This window comes from Capricornis sumatraensis, chromosome 14, assembly GCF_032405125.1.
Source record: "Capricornis sumatraensis isolate serow.1 chromosome 14, serow.2, whole genome shotgun sequence".
Lineage (NCBI taxonomy): Eukaryota > Metazoa > Chordata > Mammalia > Artiodactyla > Bovidae > Capricornis > Capricornis sumatraensis.
In genome coordinates this window covers 27,280,736-27,303,994 of record NC_091082.1, presented here as the reverse complement: position 1 = coordinate 27,303,994, position 23,259 = coordinate 27,280,736, and the positions used below count along the sequence as shown (strand labels likewise).

At 34.3% G+C, this 23,259-nt stretch overlaps 1 protein-coding gene and 1 non-coding gene across 2 annotated transcripts in view; one reads left to right on the top strand and one right to left on the bottom strand.

Moving 5' to 3' along the window:
* USH2A (usherin) overlaps positions 1-23,259 on the top strand; it is a 930,103-nt gene that overhangs the window by 60,452 nt on the left and 846,392 nt on the right. The window contains exon 3 of the mRNA XM_068986285.1: positions 5,114-5,246. Within this exon, the coding sequence (XP_068842386.1) occupies positions 5,114-5,246 (133 nt within the window). The remainder of the gene's footprint in view (positions 1-5,113; positions 5,247-23,259) is intronic.
* On the bottom strand, positions 13,597-13,669 carry TRNAS-GGA (transfer RNA serine (anticodon GGA)). Its single transcript has one exon. It is a non-coding gene; the product is annotated as a tRNA-Ser (tRNA).

The window sequence follows — 23,259 nt, the reverse complement described above, 5'->3', positions numbered from 1 at the left end:
AATGGGCTGAATCTAACAAGATGAAATATATTGTGGATAAATATAAATTCCTGTCCTTGGATTCACAAAACTAACTGCATATGTACAGGATGGGGTAGATATGCTTTAACAGTCAGCTCAACTTCATTTATCAGTTTTAGCTATATGATGTCATTGCCAGAAATGTAGCATACAAGTTTGGATTACATTAAGGTGATAATCTTATTTCAATTTGGTGAGAGGCCACATGTAGAGATTGTAGTATTTCTGGAGCCATATTTTAAAAGAGAGACCCAAAGCCATGTCATATTTAGAACACCACAGAAGCCAAACACATTTATCTTGAAGAAAAGACTTGGGAGAAAAATATGTGTGAACTCTTGTGTGGGAAAGGGATTGGATTTGTTTCATGTGGTCTCAGTAATTAGAGCTGGGGCCTAAGAATTGAATTTATAAAGAGACATCTTCCAGTTCATTTAGAATAGTAAAAGCTGTTCAAAGATGAAAGGTTTCCCAAAGTCTGCAGAGTCAGAATATTGCAGCAGGTGAATCTGAGAGTCCTCATTTTGGGGATAATACTAATAACATGGCAGAGGGGAATCTGAGAACCTGGTAAGATACTATAAGTAAAGCTCAAAACACTGCCAGGAAAATGGCAAATGATTATATTGCTCATTCGGGTTGTTACCCTTCTTATTATGGGAGGCATTGATATAAAACCTGAATCATCACTTTGTTGAGTTAAAGCAAAGTAACTCAATGGGTGGGTCTGATAAACTAGATGGTGGCTATTTCCAAATGCTAACTGGGTGTAGCTAATTAAAATTGGTTAAAACGGTCTCTAGAACCAGTCACTCCTCTATGTGACTTTGAAAAATGCAACCTTTTTATATTTAATTCTCTATGATTCCATTTCATTACTTGGAGATAATTCCAAATCTGTCTCAGGTTGTTGTAAAGATAAAAGAAAACTTTAGGACAATGCTCAATATGCTAGCTTCTCAATAAATGTGAATACTTTTGATAATGCTGAAGGAGTCAATAAAGAATCCTTGTAGGATTTAGGACTTGAGATATATATTTTGAAAATACTAAGAATTTAAGTAAATGAAAAAGCAGTAGCAAGTTTATCACCATATGGAAATAGCTCAAATATAACATTAAAATAGAATTAAGCATTGTGTGATTATCAGACAGTGAGGAAATCTCACCATTTAAGTGAAGTTGACTCTTGGTGACCAGTTGGAAATAAAAGTGGATGAAATGAGAGAGGGAAAACCTCAGAAGACCTTTAGTTTAGGACAGTAAGCAGAGTGGCATTCCACATGCTTTCAGGTAGAGGATGAAACATTCATGTGATATTTTAAAATAACCTTATGAAGTTTTCAGAATAAACTGTCGTCCTTATGCTTAAAAATTATAGATGGAATAGTTGAATCTTTTATGCAAATGCTTCTTTAACCTAGAAATAGAAATTCTATTTTAGGACAATTTCTATTTCAGAAAGTCCAAACACTTTTTCCTTCATAAAGTTTTCCCTTCAGATTCATATCTGTAGGGAAAAGTAGTTTTCTTTTTTTGTTTGAAATCTTTAGCATTCAAGATGATGATCTTTATATTTGTATCACCCATCCTCATCTTCTGAGAGTGAGTCTGAATTTCAGATCTGTTGCCAAACCACTTGTATTTAATCTATGAGAGAGATGTTATTCAAAATGCTTAAAATGGTTTTACTTTAAAATGAGATCCGTCAAATTAATGAAACTTATATTCTTGGGAGGCTCATAAGTCAGTTCTAGGAAGATAGGTCCCACAAAGAAAGTCCCAAAAGAGGTTCTACACCACACATTTATGGATTAAGGCACAACTTTTCGAAGCAACTCCATGAAAAAGACAATAAACTTCAATACTTAAGTGAAAAACAACTGTCATCTTTTATAGCGATTCACATACTTTTAGTATACTAAAAATACCCTATGCTTTCATGCATACAAACTCCTAGAAGAAATGATTTTGATTTTATTTATTTTTTTGGTGTAACTTACAGGGCCACTGTAGATTCTGGGTTCATGCTGTGCTGAAGTAAATTAAAATTAGGATGATATAGACAACAGAAAAACTGCAAAACTATTTCTCCAATGAGGAAGTCAGCATAGGGACTCTGCCTATTTTTTCTCCAGCCTGAATCAGCATTATTTTGTTTTTGTGTTGTTCTTGGTGGTGGTGGTAGCAGTAGCAGCCAGCCTAAGTAGAAAAGCAACAGAAATCTGGCATTTCAGTGAAACAAGAGACTGTTGATAATTACAGGGGGGGGGGGTGCTGGTTGTATTTTTTCCCTTGGTAGCCTCTCAGCAGATATATGATTTTCGAGAATCTTGAATTATGCTCCTCTCTAATCAGGCATGAGGATGGTGAGGAATTCTACCTTTTTTTTTTTTTTTTTTTGAGTCTAATATACTCTGGAGCTCAAAGGAATGAGTACAGCCTATCACAGAGACACAAATTTGACCCCCCCTCCAAAAAAAATTCAATAAAGTAAAATTTGAAGGCCTAAGAGAATGAAGGCTTGAGAATGACATGCCCCCTTGTATCTTCTTTCTGAAATGTTTTTGGGGATCTTGTGAGGGCGTAAAGCTTTTCTACAGCTGCCACTAGTTTTGCCAATTCATTCCTTCAAGCCTCACCAATAAACATGTCCAAACTCCTCTAATCCTCAGAGAGGTGGCGAAAGATAGAGAGGAAGTTCACTTGAGCAGAAGGCTTGCTTTTTACAGATCAGAAATTCCATCGTATATATTCCCATTCCCTTAAATAACTGGCAAGGGGATCATCAGGATGAGCTATGGCCAAGAGCCCCCATCATGGTCACAGTTTCAGTGTGATGGCGCCCCAGACCTGAATTGCAAAGTAGTTTAGGGAATCTTGGAATATAAAACATGATACAGAACACCAAAGAGGATTTAATCTTATTTATAGAAAGGTAGTTGGTGGTGGTGGGTGGGGGAGAGGCCACAACAGGCAAGAGTGACTTGGGATCATCATTAATCATTTTTTAAGTACCAACAAAGTGAAAACATTCTTCTGGAATTCACTGCAAGTGACACTGAATCCTTCTACTAAGTAAATATGTGATGAGTTGATAAAAAAAAAAAAAGAAAGAAAAGAAGGTCCTGAACTCTTGACTACAGATATAATACAGTGAATACAGAAAATCAAAAGCATGCTTTCTATCTGACTCAAAATGAAGGTGCACTTAAACTTGTAAAAGACAACATTTTTATTTGAATGATATGACAGAACTGTCACAGGAGTGTTACCTGCTATAAAGAAAGCCAAAGAATTATTACCTTTATTAGACCAGTGACACTGAGCTTTAGCCATACATTTCTAACTTCTGTCCCTCTACAGAGACAATTTTCTTTTCTTAAATAAACTGTCATGCTAGTGTTAATATATTGTTGGCTCTCTCATGCTCTGAGAATACTGCTGATATAAAACATGTATATGTTAGATTGGTAATAGTATCTTTAGTGGAGCTGACTAGAACAAATGTGTTTCCCTCATGGCTGCGCTAATGTGATAAAGGAAAATTGGCTGTTCATCAGCTTTTGGCTGGGTAAAGACAGTAGAGATGGAACCGCATTCTTTTTTATGCATTAATACCTTCGAGAACTTTCCACAAGTTATATTTCATGTGCCTGCATGTTGCGCAGAGATGTTGTAAAACATGAGATAATGCTACAAATAACAAAGTAGAAAAGGCTGTATCTTTTATAATGATAACAGTCAAACACCAAATGACAGTAACAGGCTGTAAAAAATGGCATGCAAAAAAAAAAAAAAAAAAAAGCAGCGGAAGGGTATATATCGAGGTCCGTGAGGAGCTAGTGTGTGATTTTTGGTCTTTATGTTAACGCTTTGTTTTATAATTAAGTCAAATGGAACACAGGGTCTATGCATTTAGGAAAAAATATAGTTTTAAATGAAAGCAGGTTGGATAGAGAGGAAAAAAGCCAAACTAATAAGTTTTTGAAGAACTGATATATTGTTATTGCCAAGAAATTTTTATAATTGCCAATAGTGTGTGTGTGTAATTTTTTTTTTTAAAGATGGGGACTTTGAAAAGAGTTTCTAAGGCAATTACTCACATGATTTAAAAATATTGGAGGATGGTTGCTCATTTTCATTAATTTTTGAAAGGCTGTTTTAATATAATTTCATTTTGAATGCTACATTTGATGATTTTATTTAAGATGTTAGCATCTAACCTTCAACTACAAGATATTACGTTTCTCTCAATGAAGTAATCTGCATAACTTTTTATGATATAATCCAGGGGTAGCCAAATTATAGCTGGCCACCTATTTTTATAAAAGTTTTGCTGGAACACATTTGTGCCCATTCATATGTGTATTGTTTGTGGCTGATTTTTCCTATTACAGCAGAGTTGAACAGTTGTGACCTGAACCATTTAGACCACAAAATCAAATCATTTGGCATACAAATAAAAAATATTTATCTGTTTACAGAAGAAGCTTGTTAACTTCTGGTGTAGAGGGTTGTTAGGGTACCTGATTAATTAGCCTATTCTATGATCAGCAGATTTTTGTTATTCTGTATGGAGAAGTGCAGGTGAAAATTACCAACTGAATACCAACACCCAAGAAAATAAATGTTTATAAGGAGTCTTTGTGTCAGTAACCTAAATTGAATTATATTCATATGTAATACATTTCTAGTATATCTGGTTTTGAATATTTTTGCCTTTTGCATTCATTTCTGTTTATTTCCAAATATGACTGTAACAAATTTAACTAATAGCTTAAAGAAGCAGTGTCTCCAGAACAACTTATGAAGGCATGGAAGATAGAACTGTGAAATATATGGGACAAACAGTTATGCATACCTTTGAATACCCTGGTATGTATGATCCAGCACAGAATTATTATATATAGGTTTATGTCTAGATATACAAACACAATATATAGCATTTGACCATTAAAGTAAATTCCCAGTCTTTCCAACTGAAGGAAGTGGAGAAGTGGGAAATTAACTTGAGAAAGCTTGCTAATGGCAGTTATTATAAAATAAAAGGTTATGCAATTAAAATAATAATGGCAATAATTTCTTACAGGTACATCAGACAAAAATCGGTTTCTTCATCAATGGTTTGGAAAAGGATAATGCAGCTTTTGATGCAAGAACTCTAAGTGGTTCAGTTACAGATTTTGCCTCTGGTACTATGCAAATAGGACAGAGCTTAAATGGTAAGTTTAGATTTCAGAAAATTATTTGTTTTATTTAATTACATTGTTCCTTGAAAAATGTGTCAAAAATATTTTAAAATACCCAGGTGTATTTGTTTCCTAGGGCTTCTGTAATACATTAGCACCAGTTGGGTGACAGTTTAATAAAGCTGAGTTCATTCCCCCGTGATTCTGGAGTGTAGAAGTCTGATATCAAGGGCTCAGTGTTGGCCTCTTCTGGAAGTTCTGAGGGGGAATTCATTCCATGTCTCTCTCTTTCTGGTGGCTTCTAGCAATACTTATTGTTCCTTGGCTTGTAGCTATTAATATATAACTTCAGTCTTTGCCTCCATCTTCACCTGGCCTTCTCCCCTTCTCTTCTCTTTTAAAGACACTTGTGATCAGATTTAGGTCCCAGCCTAATCCAGTATTTTCTCATCTCGACATCCTTAATTACATCTGCAAAGACTCTTTTTCCAAATAAAGTCACAATTGCAGGTAGTCTTATTTGTTGAAGGCCATTATTTAACCCACTATATCAGAGAATCTTTAAAATGTCTTTATCATTATTTTTTCAAAGTAAGAACAGTATGTAATAAACTGTATTTTTAAAATTTATTTTTATCGAAGTAAAGTGGAGTTACAGTGTTGTATTAATTTCCGTTCTACAGCAGAGTGACTCAGTTACATATATATATGTATATATATATGTATATATATGTGTATATATGTGTATATATATGTATATGTATATATGTGTGTGTGTGTATATATATATATTCATTCTTTTTTGCATTTTTTCCATTATGGTTATCATAGGATATTGAATATCTTTCCCTTGCTATACAGTAGAATCTTGTCGTTTATCCATTCTATATATACCAGTTTGCGTCTGCTAACCCTGGATTCCCAATCCACCTCTCTCCCGCTCCCCTCAGTCTGTCTTCTGTGTTTCTGATTTTGTTTCTGTTTCATAGATAGGTTCATTTGTGTTAAATTTTAGATTCCACATACAAGTGATATTTTATGGCATTTGTCTTTCTCTGACTTACTTCAGATACTCTAGTTGCATCAATGTTGCTGCAAATGATATTATTTCATTCTTTTGTACGGTGCAGTAGCATTCCCTTGTATATAGGTACCACCTCTTCTTTAACCATTCATCTGTTAATGGACATTTTGTTTGTTTCCATGTCTAGGCTGTTGTGAATAATGCTGCTATGAACATAGGGGTGCATATATCTTTCTGAATTGTATTATGTCTGGATATATGACCAGGAGTGGAATTGCTCAATCATATGGTAATTCTGGTTTTGATTTTCTGCTGCTGCTGCTGCTGTTAAGTCGCTTAAGTTGTGTTCGACTCTGTGCGACCCCTTAGATGGCAGCCCACCAGGCTCCCCCGTCCCTGGGATTCTCCAGGCAAGAATACTGGAGTGGATTGCCATTTCCTTCTCCAATGCATAAACGTGAAAAGGGAAAGTGTTTCCACAGTGACTGCACCGATTTCCACTCACAGCAGTGTTGGAGGGTGCCCTTTGCTCCACACCCTCTTCAGCATTTGCTGTTTATAGATTTTTTAAATTGGTGGCCATTCTGACTGGCATGAGGTGGTAAGTCATTGTAGTTTTGATTTTCATTTTTCTAAAAATTAGAGATTTGAGTACCTTTTCATCTGCCTATTGGCCATCTGTATTTCTTCTTAAGCTATATTTTCTTCTTCCTTTTTATGGTTTGGATTTTATTATATGACTTGTTACAGTAGAACTTAGAATATTAGATAGAAACTGGAAAATAATGGAACAGTCAACATGGAATAAACTAGGTTGATAGTGTTCATATCTTTCTACCCTGAAAATAGGCCATATAGTTTTAAGAAGATAGTGTCATATCCTGAAAAGAACAGAAGCTGAATTTAGAATTCTCTTGCAGTAACTAGCACATTGGTCTACAAAATTGCGTATACTTAAAAACGGGTATATTAATTGCTTTATATTATTAAACAGTAAATGATCATTATAAGAAAAACTAAACAACATTAAACTCTACAAAATAGGAAGGATTTTCCTTATTTTTACCTGTATAGATAGAGATAGTTCATTTTCTTATAACCTTCCACCATTTTTGTACATATAGCTAGAGATATGGTTATAAATATAATTTTCCAAAAATGAAGTTATCATACATATGCTTTCTCTGAGCCTTCTAAAAATAAATACTTCCCCTCCAATTGTTATGAGAAACATTTTAATATGCCTTCTCATTTAAAATGACTGCATTGTGCACAGTTGTATAGCTGTAACCAAAACTTTTTAAACACAATCTTATTAATGAACATGTAGATTACTTCTATTATTTCAAAATTATTAGCAGTTATCTGATTGACAACACTATATATATATTTATATATTATATTTGTGTCTATATCTATTATGCATACACATATATATGCATTTGAGCAATTGTCTGTGCAATTCCTTAAGACCTTTTACTTTGGTGTCAGTTTTCAAGTCCCATCTCTCTGCTTACTAGTCATGTGACCTGAAATAAATTTTTATGTCTCTAAACTATAGTTATCTTGAATTTAAAGTCATGATGGTGATGATATTACAGTTTCATGATGAGGATCAAATGAGGCTATGTCATAGAAAACAGTACTGTTTTTCCAGCATCTGGTTCTTAGTAGTTGTTCCATATTTGTTGAATGAATGAATGAATGAAAACTGTGCCTTGTATATGCTAAACTGTATTAATATGCAATGCTGTTGTTAATTATAATTATTTTGCTAACCTAAATTGATAGAAGTTAGATAGGTTGAAATGGTCATTTTATATTTTAATACATATGAGAATGATTACCCTAAAGCATAAGGACAGATTACCTCATTACCTCATAAGGTTATGAAAATTTATAACCTTATTTAAAAATATAAGTATTTGTCTTAAACACCAACTAACCTGACAAATAATCCTTTTTCTTTTTTTCACTTTTGCCATTCCTCTCACCAAAAAATATTTTTGGAATCTGCCTTAGAATTATTTTGCCATTAGTGAGATTAAGTAGCTTTCTACATATGTCTGGATAATTTGCATGTCATTTATGAATTCCTTATTGATATTGTATATTCATATTTATACTCTGGAAAGTCTTATTTGTAAAAGCTCATTAATGTTAATAATATTATGTTACACATCTTTTTCTAGCTTTTAGATAGTCATAGCTTTTCATTATAGAAATTAAAAAAATTCTCATATTTTAGTCAAGGCAAAAACATTCATGCAGCATAATACATAAATATTAAGGGATACAGCTTTATGAATTTTTAATCTGTATATATACTTGCATAATTCTCATCCAGAAAAAGTTATCAAACAGTTCCTGGATTTCAAACACTCCTGGTGAATACCAGCTCTAAAGGGAAACAAAGAATAGTGTCAGTAGAGAAACCTCTATCAGCATAAATTAGTGTTGGCTGTTGTTGAATGTTCAAGCGCTTTAAATCAGGCAAGTGAGTACTCTTGTGTATGATTTCTTTTCTAAGCACTATACCAATAAGATATATCTCTATAGTGTGCTGCTATTTCTTTAAGCTTTAGGAAATACTCATTTAGTTTTTCAAAGTGGGTATTTTAACCAATGATATTTGAGAATGTTGGTGTTCCATGTCCTTACCAACACTTAATATTCTCATACATTATTGTTGTTTGCCATTATGGTGGCTTTATGGTGCATTTTCTGATGATTGATGGTATTGAGAACATTTTCATATGCTTCTTGGCCATGGTTATTCTCTTTTGTGAACTACCTATATAAGTTTCTGCTAATTTTTAGTTGAATGGCTTGTCTTTTTTATAGGGAAGGGAAGGGAAAGTCACTCAGTCGTGTCCGACTCTTTGCGACCCCATGGACTGTAGCCTACCAGGCTTCTCATTCCATGGGATTTTCCAGGCAAGAGTACTGGAGTGGGTTGCCATTTCCTTCTCCAGGGGATCTTCCTGACCCAGGGATCGAACCCGGGTCTCCCGCATTGGAGACAGACGCTTTACCCACTGAGCCACAATGGAGGAATTTAATATTTTGTATTTGAATTTTTTGAGAGATAAATGGACTTCAAATATAACCTTCTGAGTTACAGCTAATACTATCAGTTTCCTTTGATCAACAGAAGTTCTTAATTTCAGTGAAGTCCAATTTATGTTTATTTTAAACTTCATGAGGTCGCAAAGAGTCGGACATGACTGAGTGACTGAACTGAACTGAATACTTTTTATGTGATGTTTAAAATGCCTTTGCAAACCCTGAAAATATAATGTGTAGGAGAACACCCAAAATCTCTAAAAATGTTCTCCTGTGCTTTATTTTAAAAGTGATGTTATTTTGCGTCTAAAATTTAGATTGATGTTCTATCTGGGATTGATTTTTGGGTATAGTAAGAAGTAGGAGTCAAGATTCTATTTTCTTCCCCACCTGGAATTTTAATTAACTCTGAAACATTTTCATCACTTCTCCACTACTTTGCAATGGCAGCTTTGTCACAAATTACATCCCTGTTACATGAAGACAGTGAGTTCTTGAGCTCCCTATTTTGTTTCAGTGATCTGTTTGCCCATACTGCTGCTGCTAAGTCACTTCAGTCATGTCTGACTCTGTGTGACCCCATAGATGGCAGCCCACCGGGCTCCCCCATCCCTGGGATTCTCTAGGCAAGAACACTGGAGTGGGTTGCCATTTCCTTCTCCAATGCATGAAAGTGAAAAGTCAAAGTGAAGTTGCTCAGTTGTGTCTGACTCTCAGCGACCTCATGGACTGCAGCCTACCAGGCTCCTCCGTCCATGGGATTTTCCAGGCAAGAGTACCGGAGTGGGGTGCCATTGCCTTCTCCAATGCATGAAAGTGAAAAGTCAAAGTGAAGTTGCTCAGTTGTGTCTGACTCTCAGCGACCTCATGGACTGCAGCCTACCAGGCTCCTCCGTCCATGGGATTTTCCAGGCAAGAGTACTGGAGTGGGGTGCCATTGCCTTCTCCCTGTTTGCCCATATGTATAGTTAAAACATTTAGTTTTCATTTTTTTAGCCTCATAAGAGTTCTTACTGTCTAGAAGGATTTAATTTCTCCAATTTTTTTTAATCTTTCAAGATTGTCTTGGCTATTATATGAATTTTAGAAAGAGTTTTTTGATTTTCACAAAACTTTGTGGGAATTTATCCTTAACTCAATTTTGCAAGAATAGATGTGTAGAGAATATCAAGTCCTCCAATCCATGAGCAGCATATATTCCTTAATTTCTCCCAGCAATATTTTTAGTTTTCTAAATAGTGATCTCATTCATATTTGTAGGACTTAGTCCTGTGTGGTTTTTTTTGTCCTTTTTTTTTTTTTTTAAAGATTCAGTTTCACTTAATACTGTTTTGAAACTTTATTCTCTAGTTTTGTTTCTATTATATAAAATTACCATCAATTTTTATATTGACCTTAAGTTCAATGACCTTGCTGAATTTAAATTCTGATAGTTATACAGTCCTATCATTTATACATAGCAGGCACTCAAATCTTTTCAAATGTTTGCAGTAAATGCCTAACTGGTCATGGAGTTGTCACATATTTATAGGTGTTGTTATAATTAACTTTGAAATAATGCAAAATGTTAATTTTTCCCCATGACCTGATTTATATAGTTATTTAATTTAAGGAAAAATGTATAGATACTTAAATATTCAAAATACACTCTAAAACACTGGTTAAATTTCCAAGCTCTGGTGCCAAACAAATTTAGGGTTGAATTCAATCTATTTGTTTACCTTTGATCTGAAGATATATCCCTTTAAGGTTTCTAATTTGTTAAATTATATTTTAATAAATATTTTATAGGGATATTATAAGAATTATATGTATTAGTGTATGTATAGAATATATTCTTATAGTAAATTTTAATAAGTGGTAGCTATTATTAACCTCTTTGAAGATCTATTTTCTTATTGTGAAGTGGACATAGCAATTACTTTCCATAGAATTGTTGAGAGATCCAAAGGAAAATGTCTATAAATGACTCCATTATTTTAATTTATATATTCTCTTAGATCAAGCTAAACTTCCATGAAGTAACATTTTAAGGAACCTATATATTTAGAAACTTGGTTTGAGTAATTAGTATTATTGAGAAATTTTATAAAGTACTCTGCATGCAGAAATTCTTAATAACACATTAAATCTTGTGAGCCTTATTTCAATATTTAATTCCCATTAGCACTTCTAAAAGTGTTTTATTGCACCAAATGTTGCTCAAAGTATTCGATAGTGCCATAAATTTGTCCACTCTGCACTGTGGGGTTGAAATGACTTGCTTCTATTCTATTTCAATATACTAAATGTTGAATTAATGATTCCAAAGGACAGTGTGGGCTGAATATGTTATTTGTTTTAAACTGCAAAAAAAGAAATTTGACTTCTGATTAGAAAGCACATAATTGGAAAAGTGTTTATTTCTAGTGTTACTTAGTTTTTAATATAGTTTTCCTCCTTAAGTTCTGGCATTGGAGAACTACAGGAGGAAAAGATATTTAAAAATAATTTTTATCTTTTTTCCCATCAATTTCTAGGTATGGTTATACCTACTGTATCTTTTCTCTAATTAGAGATGGCAGGTAGACTGGCTCATTACTTCTGCCTAATGAGCCAGGCTCCATGCCACCTCTCTAATCAGAAAAGAGATAGGTACAGAATGTTCCCACGGACTTATTATAAATCATTTTCTTTCTCTCCCTTGCTCCTTTTTTTAATCAAAAAATTAAGTCACTGTCCTCCATACTTTTGTCTACATCCAAGATGGTTTCATTCAGGAGAGGTAATTGTGCAAGAGATTACCGTAAGCTGAATTAAAGGTGCTCTCATGCAGTACTGGGCCGGCTGTCTCTGCTTTGGAACAGACACTGCCTCAATCACAAGCATATCAAACGAAGGTCTACGGGAAATCAAGATGGCTTTTCTTTCTTTCTCTGGTTAGGCTTACCTTGTTTCCTTGTTTCTGTACCCAGGAAGCAACAGCTTCATGTGAGTGTTGGCTGCTAGAAAGCCTTTTCTTTGAGTCTCATCTCCAACTAGCATAACTTTCAAGAAAAATATTGTAGGTTGCCAATGACACTTTCTGTTGCTGTGGGCCTTGTCTTTGCCTCCCCTAGGAAATTAGTCAATGGACCATATGAATATTTTTTCCTGGGTTCTATATCTGTATTAATGGGAGTGTGTGTGTGAGTGTGTGTGCTCAGACATCTGATTTGCTTTGGCTGATTTTTAAATATACAAATAGAAACAGCTTAGACCTTCCGTATCAGTTCCTTTTTAAGTACAGTTTGTTCCAGTTGTATATTTATTTTAATTCTTTCAGTTGTGCAGAAAACGAAGAGGAGTTGTGGTAACACACATGTAATTATAAACAGTCTTTAAAGTCACTGTGGTCATAAACTACAATAGCCCTGCAAATTTTGGATTTAAAGGTAAAAAAATCACATGAATCAGTTTTTCAGAGTAATTTCTGAACTCTTATCAACAGAGTTCTAATTTCCTTTTAAATGTTGGCTTCTCTACATTAAGCCATTAAAAGCATGTATACTTTCTTAAGATAACTGGTCATTAAGGAATCAGTAAACTTTTGTTGTATAGCTGTGAAAGCAAATAGACAAGGAAGAAAAAGATAATCACCTAATGCTAATGCCAACTTCCCTTCCATTCCGTATTTTCTAGGCATTGTATCTTCATTCACCTGCTTGTTCTTTTTGGAGTTAGAATACTATTTTTATTTCTACTATTGTCCCAAAGGTTATCAATAACATTTCTAACTTCAGCTATGTATGGAAAGTCAGTTTTCCTTTTAGTTTAGCTGGAGATAATACTAAAATTTTTCTTGTTTTTCATTAGGTAAAAAGTAAAGAAATAGAAAAATGTAGAAATTGATGAACTGAGACAGGTGAATGGAATGGAAATAGACTATAGGAACAAGGTCTATGAAGGTATTAAAAAAGCAAACAAGTGTTAGTCGGTCAGTCGTGTCTGACTCTGTTACTCCCATGGACTATTGCCTACCAGACTCTTCTGTCCATGGAATTCTCCAGGGAAGATACTGGAATGGGTAGCCATTCCCTTCTCCAAAGAATCATTCTAACCTAGGGACTGAACCTGACTCTCCCACATTGCAGGAAGACTCTTTACCATCTGAGCTGCCAGGAAAGCCCATATAATGCTGTAAAGTAAGTAAAGTCGCTCAGTCGTGTCCGACTCTTTGCGACCCCATGGACTGTAGCCTACCAGGCTCCTCCCTCCATGGGATTCTCCAAGCAAGAGTACTGGAGTGGGTTGCCATTGCCTTCTCCAGGGGATCTTCCTGACCCAGGGATCGAACCTGGGTCTCCTGCATTCCAGGCAGATGCTTTAACCTCTGAGCCACCAGGGAAGCCCATATAATGCTATAGAGGAGTTTAATTAAGGATGAAGGAGTTTCAGAGCATTGCAGAAGAGATATCTAGCAATGCTATTAGGACAAGTGACCAACTATGTTACAAAAATAAAAAGATAATTTAAATGTGTACCTTGCAATCATATTAAATAAAAACTGCAGATGAATTAAAATTTAAATGTGAAATATATAATCATGAGATAGTAGAGGACAGTAAAAGGAAATGTTTTCGTAATCCTGGCATATTGAAAATTTTTATTAGCATGATATCCTGGCCAGAAACAGTAAAGCAAAAATATTGAAGCATCTGACTGAGAATTTAAAATTCAAACAGTGCTTATCATTTTTTGCTTATCATCACTGTTTGCTCATCATTCAAACAGTGTGTATAGTTTGGCTGGGAATAAAAAAGAGAATACTAGTGTTGGAAAGAGTTTGCAATAAACTGGCAAGCTATGAAAAGTAAAAATATGAAAGCTATGTCATCCAAGTGTTCTCCTTCCAGGATATATCTCTCAAGAATATGATTAAATAAGGCTTTAAATATGTATATGAAACGTTAATTGTAGAATTACTTAAAGTAGCAGATAATTGGAACCAGTTAGAAACTTCAAAAGAGAATTGATTAAAATGATAATTTGTGCCTCCAATGGAAAAGTGTATATTATTAAGAGAAATGAAATGTCTGTTGGTCAAGACTTGGCAACACATTCATGAAGTGTTATAATATGAAAAATGAATGAGCATAAAGTATAATATAATCTTACTTTAACATGGGTTGAGGAAGTGCAAATTTGCACTGGATATTGAACTCACTGTACATAGAAATTATTATTGCTATAATAATTAGTGCCTGAGAAGCAAGGTACTTGTTTTCAGTTTGAATCTGGCTTTGCTTCTTAAAAGCCAAGTGACTTTGGCAAAAAATTTAACTTCTCAATCCAGTTTCCTAATTTGTTTGTTCATCTATAACATGTGTTTTTGGTATAGTTTTCAAAGCAACTGTAAAACTTTTAAATAATATATACTTGGTTTATGTTTGGTATCCAATAAAAGTTTGTTATTATAAATATTAATGTTATAATAATTTAGGTATTAGTCTTATTGACTTTGTGAAATTTAAGTATTTCAAAATAATGGTCCTGGCTGACATTCAATTTCTGGCTCAAAATAAAAATTTTCCTAGGGTGAGTAAGAAAAAAATTTTAATTTAGTGCAGTGATATACAATATGTTTAAAACGGCTATATTTTGTATAGGTAAGCTCCACAAAATAAGCTCTTTCTCTCTTCAAAGATTGGTCCTCTCTGGTACTCTTCTTCATTGTTTTTTTTTTTCGCAAATCCTGAAGTCTATCTGGTGTTATTTCTTTTCAGCCTGAAGGACTTCCTTCTTCATTGTTTATAGTTTGGCCAGTGGGAACAAATTCTCTCAGCTTTATGAAAAATGTCTTTAATTTGTTTTTACTTTTGAAAGATATTTTCACTGGATATAGAATTATACATTGTTAATTATAATTTTTTTTAGAAGTTTAAAGATTGTTTTTTCACTGTCTTTCTGCCTTCATTATTTTTGATGAGTAATCAGCCACCATTCATATTAATATTCCTTTGTAGGGTATATGCCATTTTTTTCTTGTTGCTGAAAATTTTCTCTTTGATGTTAATAGTTTAATTAAATTGCCTGGACATAGTTTTCATAGTATTCATCCTAGTTGAGATTTGCTCAGATTCTTGCATATGTAAATTGATGTTTTCACTACTTTTGGAAGTTCTGATAATTATCTCCTTAAACTTTTTTTCTTCTTTTTTTTTTTTCCATTCCGTATTCTTTCTCCTCTTTCTCTAGGACTTCAATTATGTTTATGTCAGATCATGAATAATATTCCACAGATGTAGGGCACGTTTTTGTTTGCTTTTTTTCACATACTCTTTTTTATTCTTAGCATTTCTGTTTGGTTACTTTATATTGATTTGTCTTAATAGTCACTGATTATTAATTTCTTTTTTGTATCTAGGCTGCTCTTAAGCTTATCTAGAAAATTCTTCATTTTTTAATAACAAACTTTTCATCTCTAAAATTTCCATTTGATAACTCGTTTGTAGGTTCCATCTGTCTGCTCATCATATTCCCTCATCTTTACACACATATTGTCACCATTTCCACTAGATCTCTTGGTATTTTTTGCCTTAGATATTTGGATCATTCCAACATCTGGGCCTTCCCTTGTGGCTCAGCTGGTAAAGAATCTACCTGCAATGTGGGAGACCTGGGTTTGACCCCTGGATTGGGAAGATCCCCTGGAGAAGGGAAATTTTACCCACTCCAGTATTCTGGCCTGGAGAATTCGATGGAGTGTATAGTCCATGGGGTCACAAAGAGTCAGACACAACTGAACGGCTAGAATATTATGGAACATCTGAGCCATGTCTTGACTTTTGTGTGTGTGTGATGCACTATATTTTCTTGCTGTTTCTTGTGTCGTAAAATGTTTTTATTGTGTGCCAGACATTTTGTGTAAGGGAACGGAAGAGATAGACGTGTGTTTGTGTGTGTTAGTTGCTCAGTCATAGCTGACTCTTTGTGACCCCATGGACTGTAGCCCACCAGGCTTCTCTGTCTATGGAATTCTCCAGATAAGAATCCTAGAGTGAATTACCATTTCCTACCCCAGGGAATCATCCCGACCCAAGCACTGAGCCCATGCCTCCTGAATTGCAGCTGGATTCTTTACCATCTGAGCCATCAGGAAAGCCAGGTAAATAATAGTTACCTCCAGAGAAAAGAGCACGTCTGGTTCTATTAGGCCTCTGGAGCGTGTGTGTTGGCAGTGTGTGGGAGGAGGAAAGGAGGAGAGCAGCATCAAACTTATTTGAAATTGATGTGGACTTGAGCTTTGTTTCAGCTGTAATATAATTTAGTTCACCGCTGGTTTCAGATGTTTGAGGACAGAATTAGGATGCATGCAGACTCCCTCTGGTGCTAGGAGGGGCTGCTGTCTTCTTTTTCTATAACTGATTCTGCTACCTCTGACTTTTCTCTTAGGGATGAGAACAGCTGTGTGTCTCAACTCTTCTGTGAAACACTTGTTGCTTTTTAGAATTTATTAAATTTTTCTGTGTTCTTTACTTTCTGATGGTTTAAAAAATGATTTTATAGCTTATCTGGCTTACTTTGGTTGTTTGATAGCTGAAGTGATGGTTTCAACTTTCTATACCTGAAGCACGGATAGAAATACAACTCTTACTGTAACACTTGATAGAACATTTTCTTTTTTTGACCAACTCTTTGCTTAACTCTGCACCTCTCTTGGTTCTTAACCATGGCTGGTCTCTGGCATTCTGGTCAAGGGAGGTACCTATTAGCCCCAAAGATTATTTTGATAGCATTTGGGAATTGACCTTATTGTTACCTCTTCTAATTTTTCCTGGAGATTTTTGGCTTTTGTGGACCCTAACTTTATATTTTTTAACTTTTATATAAGTTTTCTTTGGTCTTCCTGAAATCTATTCACTGCCAATATTTAACATTGAAATTTTTTGAGGATTCTGAACCCTTGTTGTTAGATTATCTCAACTCACTAGTGGCCTTTTTCTGTTTCTTGATTTTGTGGAGCAGTTTCTGTCTTACGACACTTGAACCATTGGTTATTTCTTCATTCAGCTCAAACTTTTACCTTCTAGGGGTTGATGATTAATCTGAATATTTTGTAGTCATCTGTTACTTGTTCAGGATAATACCTTGCCTTTGATTGATTTTAGCTACCAATTCTAGAGGTGAATTTTCAAATTTTCCTCAATCAAGGAATTTTATTATAATGTATATATTGTGTAATTATATAATACACATATATTAATCATATCTGACTCTCTATGGAATGCTTGTTTTTTTGTTATTGCTCTGCAATGACATTTTCTTTAAATCTTTATTTTCTTTCTTACAGTTCCATGACAGCTGGAGTATATTCTTATCTTTTTGCTACTACTACCTAAAAGCAACATTAACAATAACAGAAACACAAAATACATTCAAATTTTCTGGCATAAAGCCCTTACCATTGTGAGCATTAAAAATATAAACGAGCAAGCTTCTTTGACTCTCCATTCTAGAGCCATCATTTTTGAAGTTCTAGACTTTTTTTTGATTTGCTTTTATAATTGGATTCAGAGTACAATGTTTTCTTTTGTGTCACACTGAAGTAAATAGAAATTAGGTAATTAACCTGACCCCCATCATGCATAATTTTAATTTCAATTAGAACTTTTGATAGAAATGAGGAAAGGAGGTTATCTAAGTCTTTGTGGGATGGACGCAGATTTATTTTTTTTGTTCTATTGCATTGGCAGGTTTTTTTCTTACATATGTGAATCATTAATGGTATTGTCAAAATGCTCAGTCTTTAAGCTTTGTTATTTTCAGAAATAAAGATTCTCAGTATGCTATCATACTAGGTTTTTTTTTTTTTTAATAAAAATTGACAGTAATTGTCTTTCTTTTAGCCTGTGAGTGGGTATCTCTATTTAAAGGCAACTGTGCCAATCATTATACTTCCAGTTCTAATTCTAAAATTGTTTTGGGTCACAAGGACAGATCTAGTCTTAATAACTTGTTGCTACTTCCATTCATTTGACTGTAGCATGTTTATTAACATCTAACTTTCTAAAATAGAAAATTTTGTTATGCCAGTGAGTTTTCTAGGTAATGGTCATTTATGGCCTTGAACTATCAAAAGGTTCTTAAACTTCTCTCCCATTCTGTATTCACATTTATTATTCTTGTGTCATTTTTGTACCTTATGAGATTTTTTTTATACCTTGTAAAATTGCCAGTTTTATAGACTGCTGCTGCTGCTGCTGCTGCTGCTAAGTCGCTTCAGTCGTGTCCGACTCTGTGCAACCCCATAGACGGCAGCCCACTAGGCTCCTCTGTCTCTGGGATTCTCCAGGCAAGAATACTGGAGTGGGTTGCCATTTCCTTCTCCAATGTATGAAAGTGAAAAGCAAAAGTGAAGTCTCTCAGTCGTGCCCCACTCTTAGCGACCCCATGGACTGTAGCCCACCAGGCTCCTCCGTCCATGGGATTTTCCAGGCAAGAGTACTGGAGTGGGGTGCCATTGCCTTCTCTGAGTTTTATAGACTAAAGATTGTCAAATATTAACTATTTCAACCTTAAGTTAATATGTATATAGGTATACTTAAATAATATAATACATGCTATTATCTTCATGTTAAAATTTATAAAAGTTGCTTCATCTTGGGCCGTCTGTAAAATTTGAGTATTTTTAATTTTGAAGTATAATTCATTCATTTGACGTGCTTTATTAATATTCCAGTTATGTTTAAAGGCACACATTATTTCCATGTTGAGAATTTTCTTCTTATAATTTATGAAATTTCATAGTTAACATGTGTTTCTCCTGGTACACATTTGTTTTACTTCTTCCTTTATAATTGGAAACCCCTTCTTTTCCCTGCTTAATTGCCCTGGTTAATTACCTACAGAACAATATTTACTGCAAGTGGCAAATGTGGATATCAGACATGGCAGAAAAGTAGTACTGTACCTTCGAATGTGATGTTAGCTATGGATTTTTCTAAATTCCCTTTCTTATATGAAGAATTATCTCTTTTTCAGTGTTTACTGAGTGTTTTTCTAATGAAAGTGTTGGCATTTGACAAGGGCCTTTTTCCTGCGTCTAAGGAGATATCATATGTGTTTTGTCCTTTATTCTATCAGGTTGTGCCTTATTTAGTTTTCATATGTAGAATGAACCTTGAATCTCCTAACTAAATCCCAGTTGCTTGTGGTGTATAATCCTGTATTTATGATGTTAAATTTGGTTTACTAGTATTTTTTTTGAAGATATATATTCATAAGACATTGATTTGTAACTTTCTTTACTTGTAGTTTTTATTGCTTTTGGTATCAGGGTAAGATAACTTCGTAGAATTATTTGGGAAGTGTTTTTTTAAAAATTAATTTATTTTTTGTTGAAGGATAATTGTTTCACAGAATTCTGTGGTTTTCTGTCAAACCTCAATGTGAAGTGTTTCTACCTTTTATATTTTTTGGGAGAGCTTGTGAAGGCTTGACATTTTTCCTCTTTATTTTATTTATTTGACTGCACTGGGTCTTAGTTGTAACTTGGGGAATCTTCCAGTTGCAGTATCAGGGATCTAGTTGCTTGACTGGGGATCAAACCAGACCCTTTGCATTGAGAGTGTGGCACCTCAGACACTGGACTACCAGGGAAGTCCCTATTGTTTCTCTTAAATGTTTATAAGTATTTAGTGAAGACATGGATCCTGGATTTTCTTTGTGGAGAGTAACTTGTTTTAAACTAAATAAATCTCCCTTTTTTATTATAGCTGTATTAAGAATATCTGTTTCATCTTTTTTCATTCACTATTATATTTGATTTTGTTTCTTCCAGTTTTACTAAGATATAACAGACATATAGCACTGTTTAAGTTTAAGGTATACAGCACAATGATCTCATTTACATGCATAATGAAGTGATTTTTACAATAGTTTTGGTGAACATCCATCAACTTATATAGGTATAAAACTTAAGAAATAGAAAAAAATGTTTTCTTACGATAGCTCTTGAGATTTACTCTCTTAACAGCTTCCGTGTATGATATGCAGCAGTGTTAATTAAATTCATCATATTGTATATTATATCACTAGTACTTATACCTGGAGGTTCATACCTTTTGATTGTCTGCATCTCCTTACCCCTCCCCTCTACCCTATACCCTCTCTCTTAACCATACATTTGATCTTTTTTTCTATAAATTTGTTTTAAAAATATCGTAGACCTATAACACTATGTTAGCTCCTGTTACTCAACTTAGTGATTCAAAAATTTTGTGTTTTAAATGATCATGACAATAAATCTAGTTACCATATATCAGCACGCAAAGATATTATGCAGTTATTCACTATATTTCCCACACTGTACATTCCATACCTGTAACTCATTTACTTTACAACTAAAAGCTTTTCCTCTTAATCTCCCGCACCTATTTATTTCTTCCTCCGTCTGCCTCCCATTTCACTGCATCTATAAGTCTGTTTATGTTTTTTATATTTGTTCATTTGTTTCATTTTTTAGATTTCAAATTTAAGTAAAATCATATACTACTTGCCATTCTCTTTCTGGTTTATTTCATATCCTCTGAGTTCATCCTTGTTTTTGCAAATGACAGGATTTTATTTCTTATGGCTGAGTAATACTCCATATTCTGTTTGTGTATGTGTGTATATATACCTCATCTTCTTTGTCCATTCATCTATTGATACACATTTTGGTTGCTTCCTTATTTGGCTATTATAAATAATGCTACAATGAAAATAGAGGTGCATATATCTATTCTAATTAGTGCTTATGCTTCTTAGGATAAATACTGAGAAATGAGACTGCTAGATCATACAATAGTTCTATTTTTAAATTTTTGGGGAATAACCATACTCTACCATAGTGACTGCACCAGTTTACATTTCCAACAGTGAGGGTTTTCCTTGTCTCCTTGCCAACATTTGTTATTTGTTGTGTTTTGATAATAGCTACTTTGACAAATATGATGTGATACCTTACTATGGTTTTGACTTGCATTTTCCTGATGATGTTCATCATCTTTCATCTGGCTGTTGGCCATTTGTGTATCTTCCTTGTAAAAATGTCTACTTAGACCATTTTTCAACTGGGTTATTTGTTCGTTTGTGGAATTATATGAGTTATTTATTTTTAATATTAAGCACTTACATATATCATTTTTCAGATATCTTCTCTCATTTACTAGGTGGCATTTTCCTTTTCTTTTCTTTTTAATTTATTTTTATATTGATGGATAATTGCCTTACAGAATTTTCTTGTTTTAGCATTTTACTTTTAACGATGGTTTCCTTCTCTGTGCAAAAGCTTTTTAGTTTGATGTAGTCTTGTTTGCTTATTTTTGCTTTGTTTTCTCTACCCAAGGATGCATATCAAAAAAAAAAAAATTATGAAGACCAATGTTAAAGAGAACACACCTATTCTTTCTTCTAGATCTTATATGGTTTCGGGTCTTACATTAAAATTTTTAATCTATTTTGAATTTATTTTTGTGCATAATGTAATAGTAGTCCAGACTGATTCTTTTGCATGTAGTTGTCCACTTCTCACAATGCCATTTGTTAAAGAGGCTTTTCCCCATTTTATGCCCTTCCCGCCTTTTTCACAGAGTAATTGCCTGTATTCACTACGTTCTTTATTCTAATCCATTGATCTATGTCTGTTTTTGTGCCAATATCATACTATTTTGATTACTATAGCTTTATAGTATGGTTTGAAATCAGGGAGCATGAGACCTCTGGGTCTTTCTCAATAATGTTTTAGCTATTTGGAGTGTTTTGTGTTTCCTTGCAAATTTTAGAATTATTTTGTTTGTATGAAAAAAAAAGTCATTGGTATTGCATTAAATCTGTAGGTTGTTTGGGATTGGGATTGCATTGAATCTGTAGTCATGAAGATCTTTTGGGTCATGAAGATCTTTTGGGTCATGAAGATCTTTTGGGTCGTGAAGATCTTTGGGGTCATGGAGATGTTTTTTGTACAGTTCTTCTGTGTATTCTTGCCACCTCTTCCTAATATCTTCTGCTTCTGTTAGGTCCATACCATTTCTGTCCTTTATTGAGCCCATCTTTGCATGAAGTGTTCCCTTGGTATCTCTAATTTTCTTGCAGAGATCTCTAGTCTTTCCCATTCTATTGTTTTCCTCTATTTCTTTGCACTGATCACTGAGGGAGGCTTTCTTATCTCTCCTTGATGTTCTTTGCAACTCTGAATTCAGATGGGTATATCTTTCCTTTTCTCCTTTGCTTTTCACTTCTCTTCTTTTCACAGCTATTTGTAAGGCCTCCCCAGACAGCCATTTTGCTTTTCTGCATTTCTTTTTCTTGGATATGGTCTTGCTCCTTGTCTCCTGTACAATGTCACGAACCTTTGTCCATAGTTCACCAAGCACTCTATCAGATCTAATTGCTTAAATCTGTTTCTCACTTCCACTGTATAATTGTAAGGGATTTGATTTAGGTCATACCTGGATGGCCTAGTGGTTTTCCCACTTTCTTCAATTTAAGTCTGAATTTGGCAATAAGGGGTTCATGATCTGAGCCACAGTCAGCTCCCCGTCTTGTTTTTGCTGACTGTTTAGAGCTTCTCCATCTTTGGCTGCAAAGAATATAATCAGTCTGATTACGGTTTTGACCATCTGGTGATGTCCATGTACAGAGTCTTGTGTTGTTGGAAGAGGGTGTTTGCTATGACCAGTGCATTCCCTTGGCAGAACTCTATTAGCTTTTGCCCTGCTTCATTTTGTACTCCAAGGCCAAATTTTCCTGTTACTCCAGGTGTTTCTTGACTTCCTACTTTTGTATTCCAGGCCCCTATAATGAAAGGACATCTTTTTTGGGTGTTAGTTCTAGAAGGTCTTATAGGTCTTCATAGAACCATTCAATTTCAGCTTCTTCAGCATTACTGGTTGGGGCATAGATCCAACCCATGGATTACTGTGATATTGAACGGTTTGCCTTAGAAACAAACAG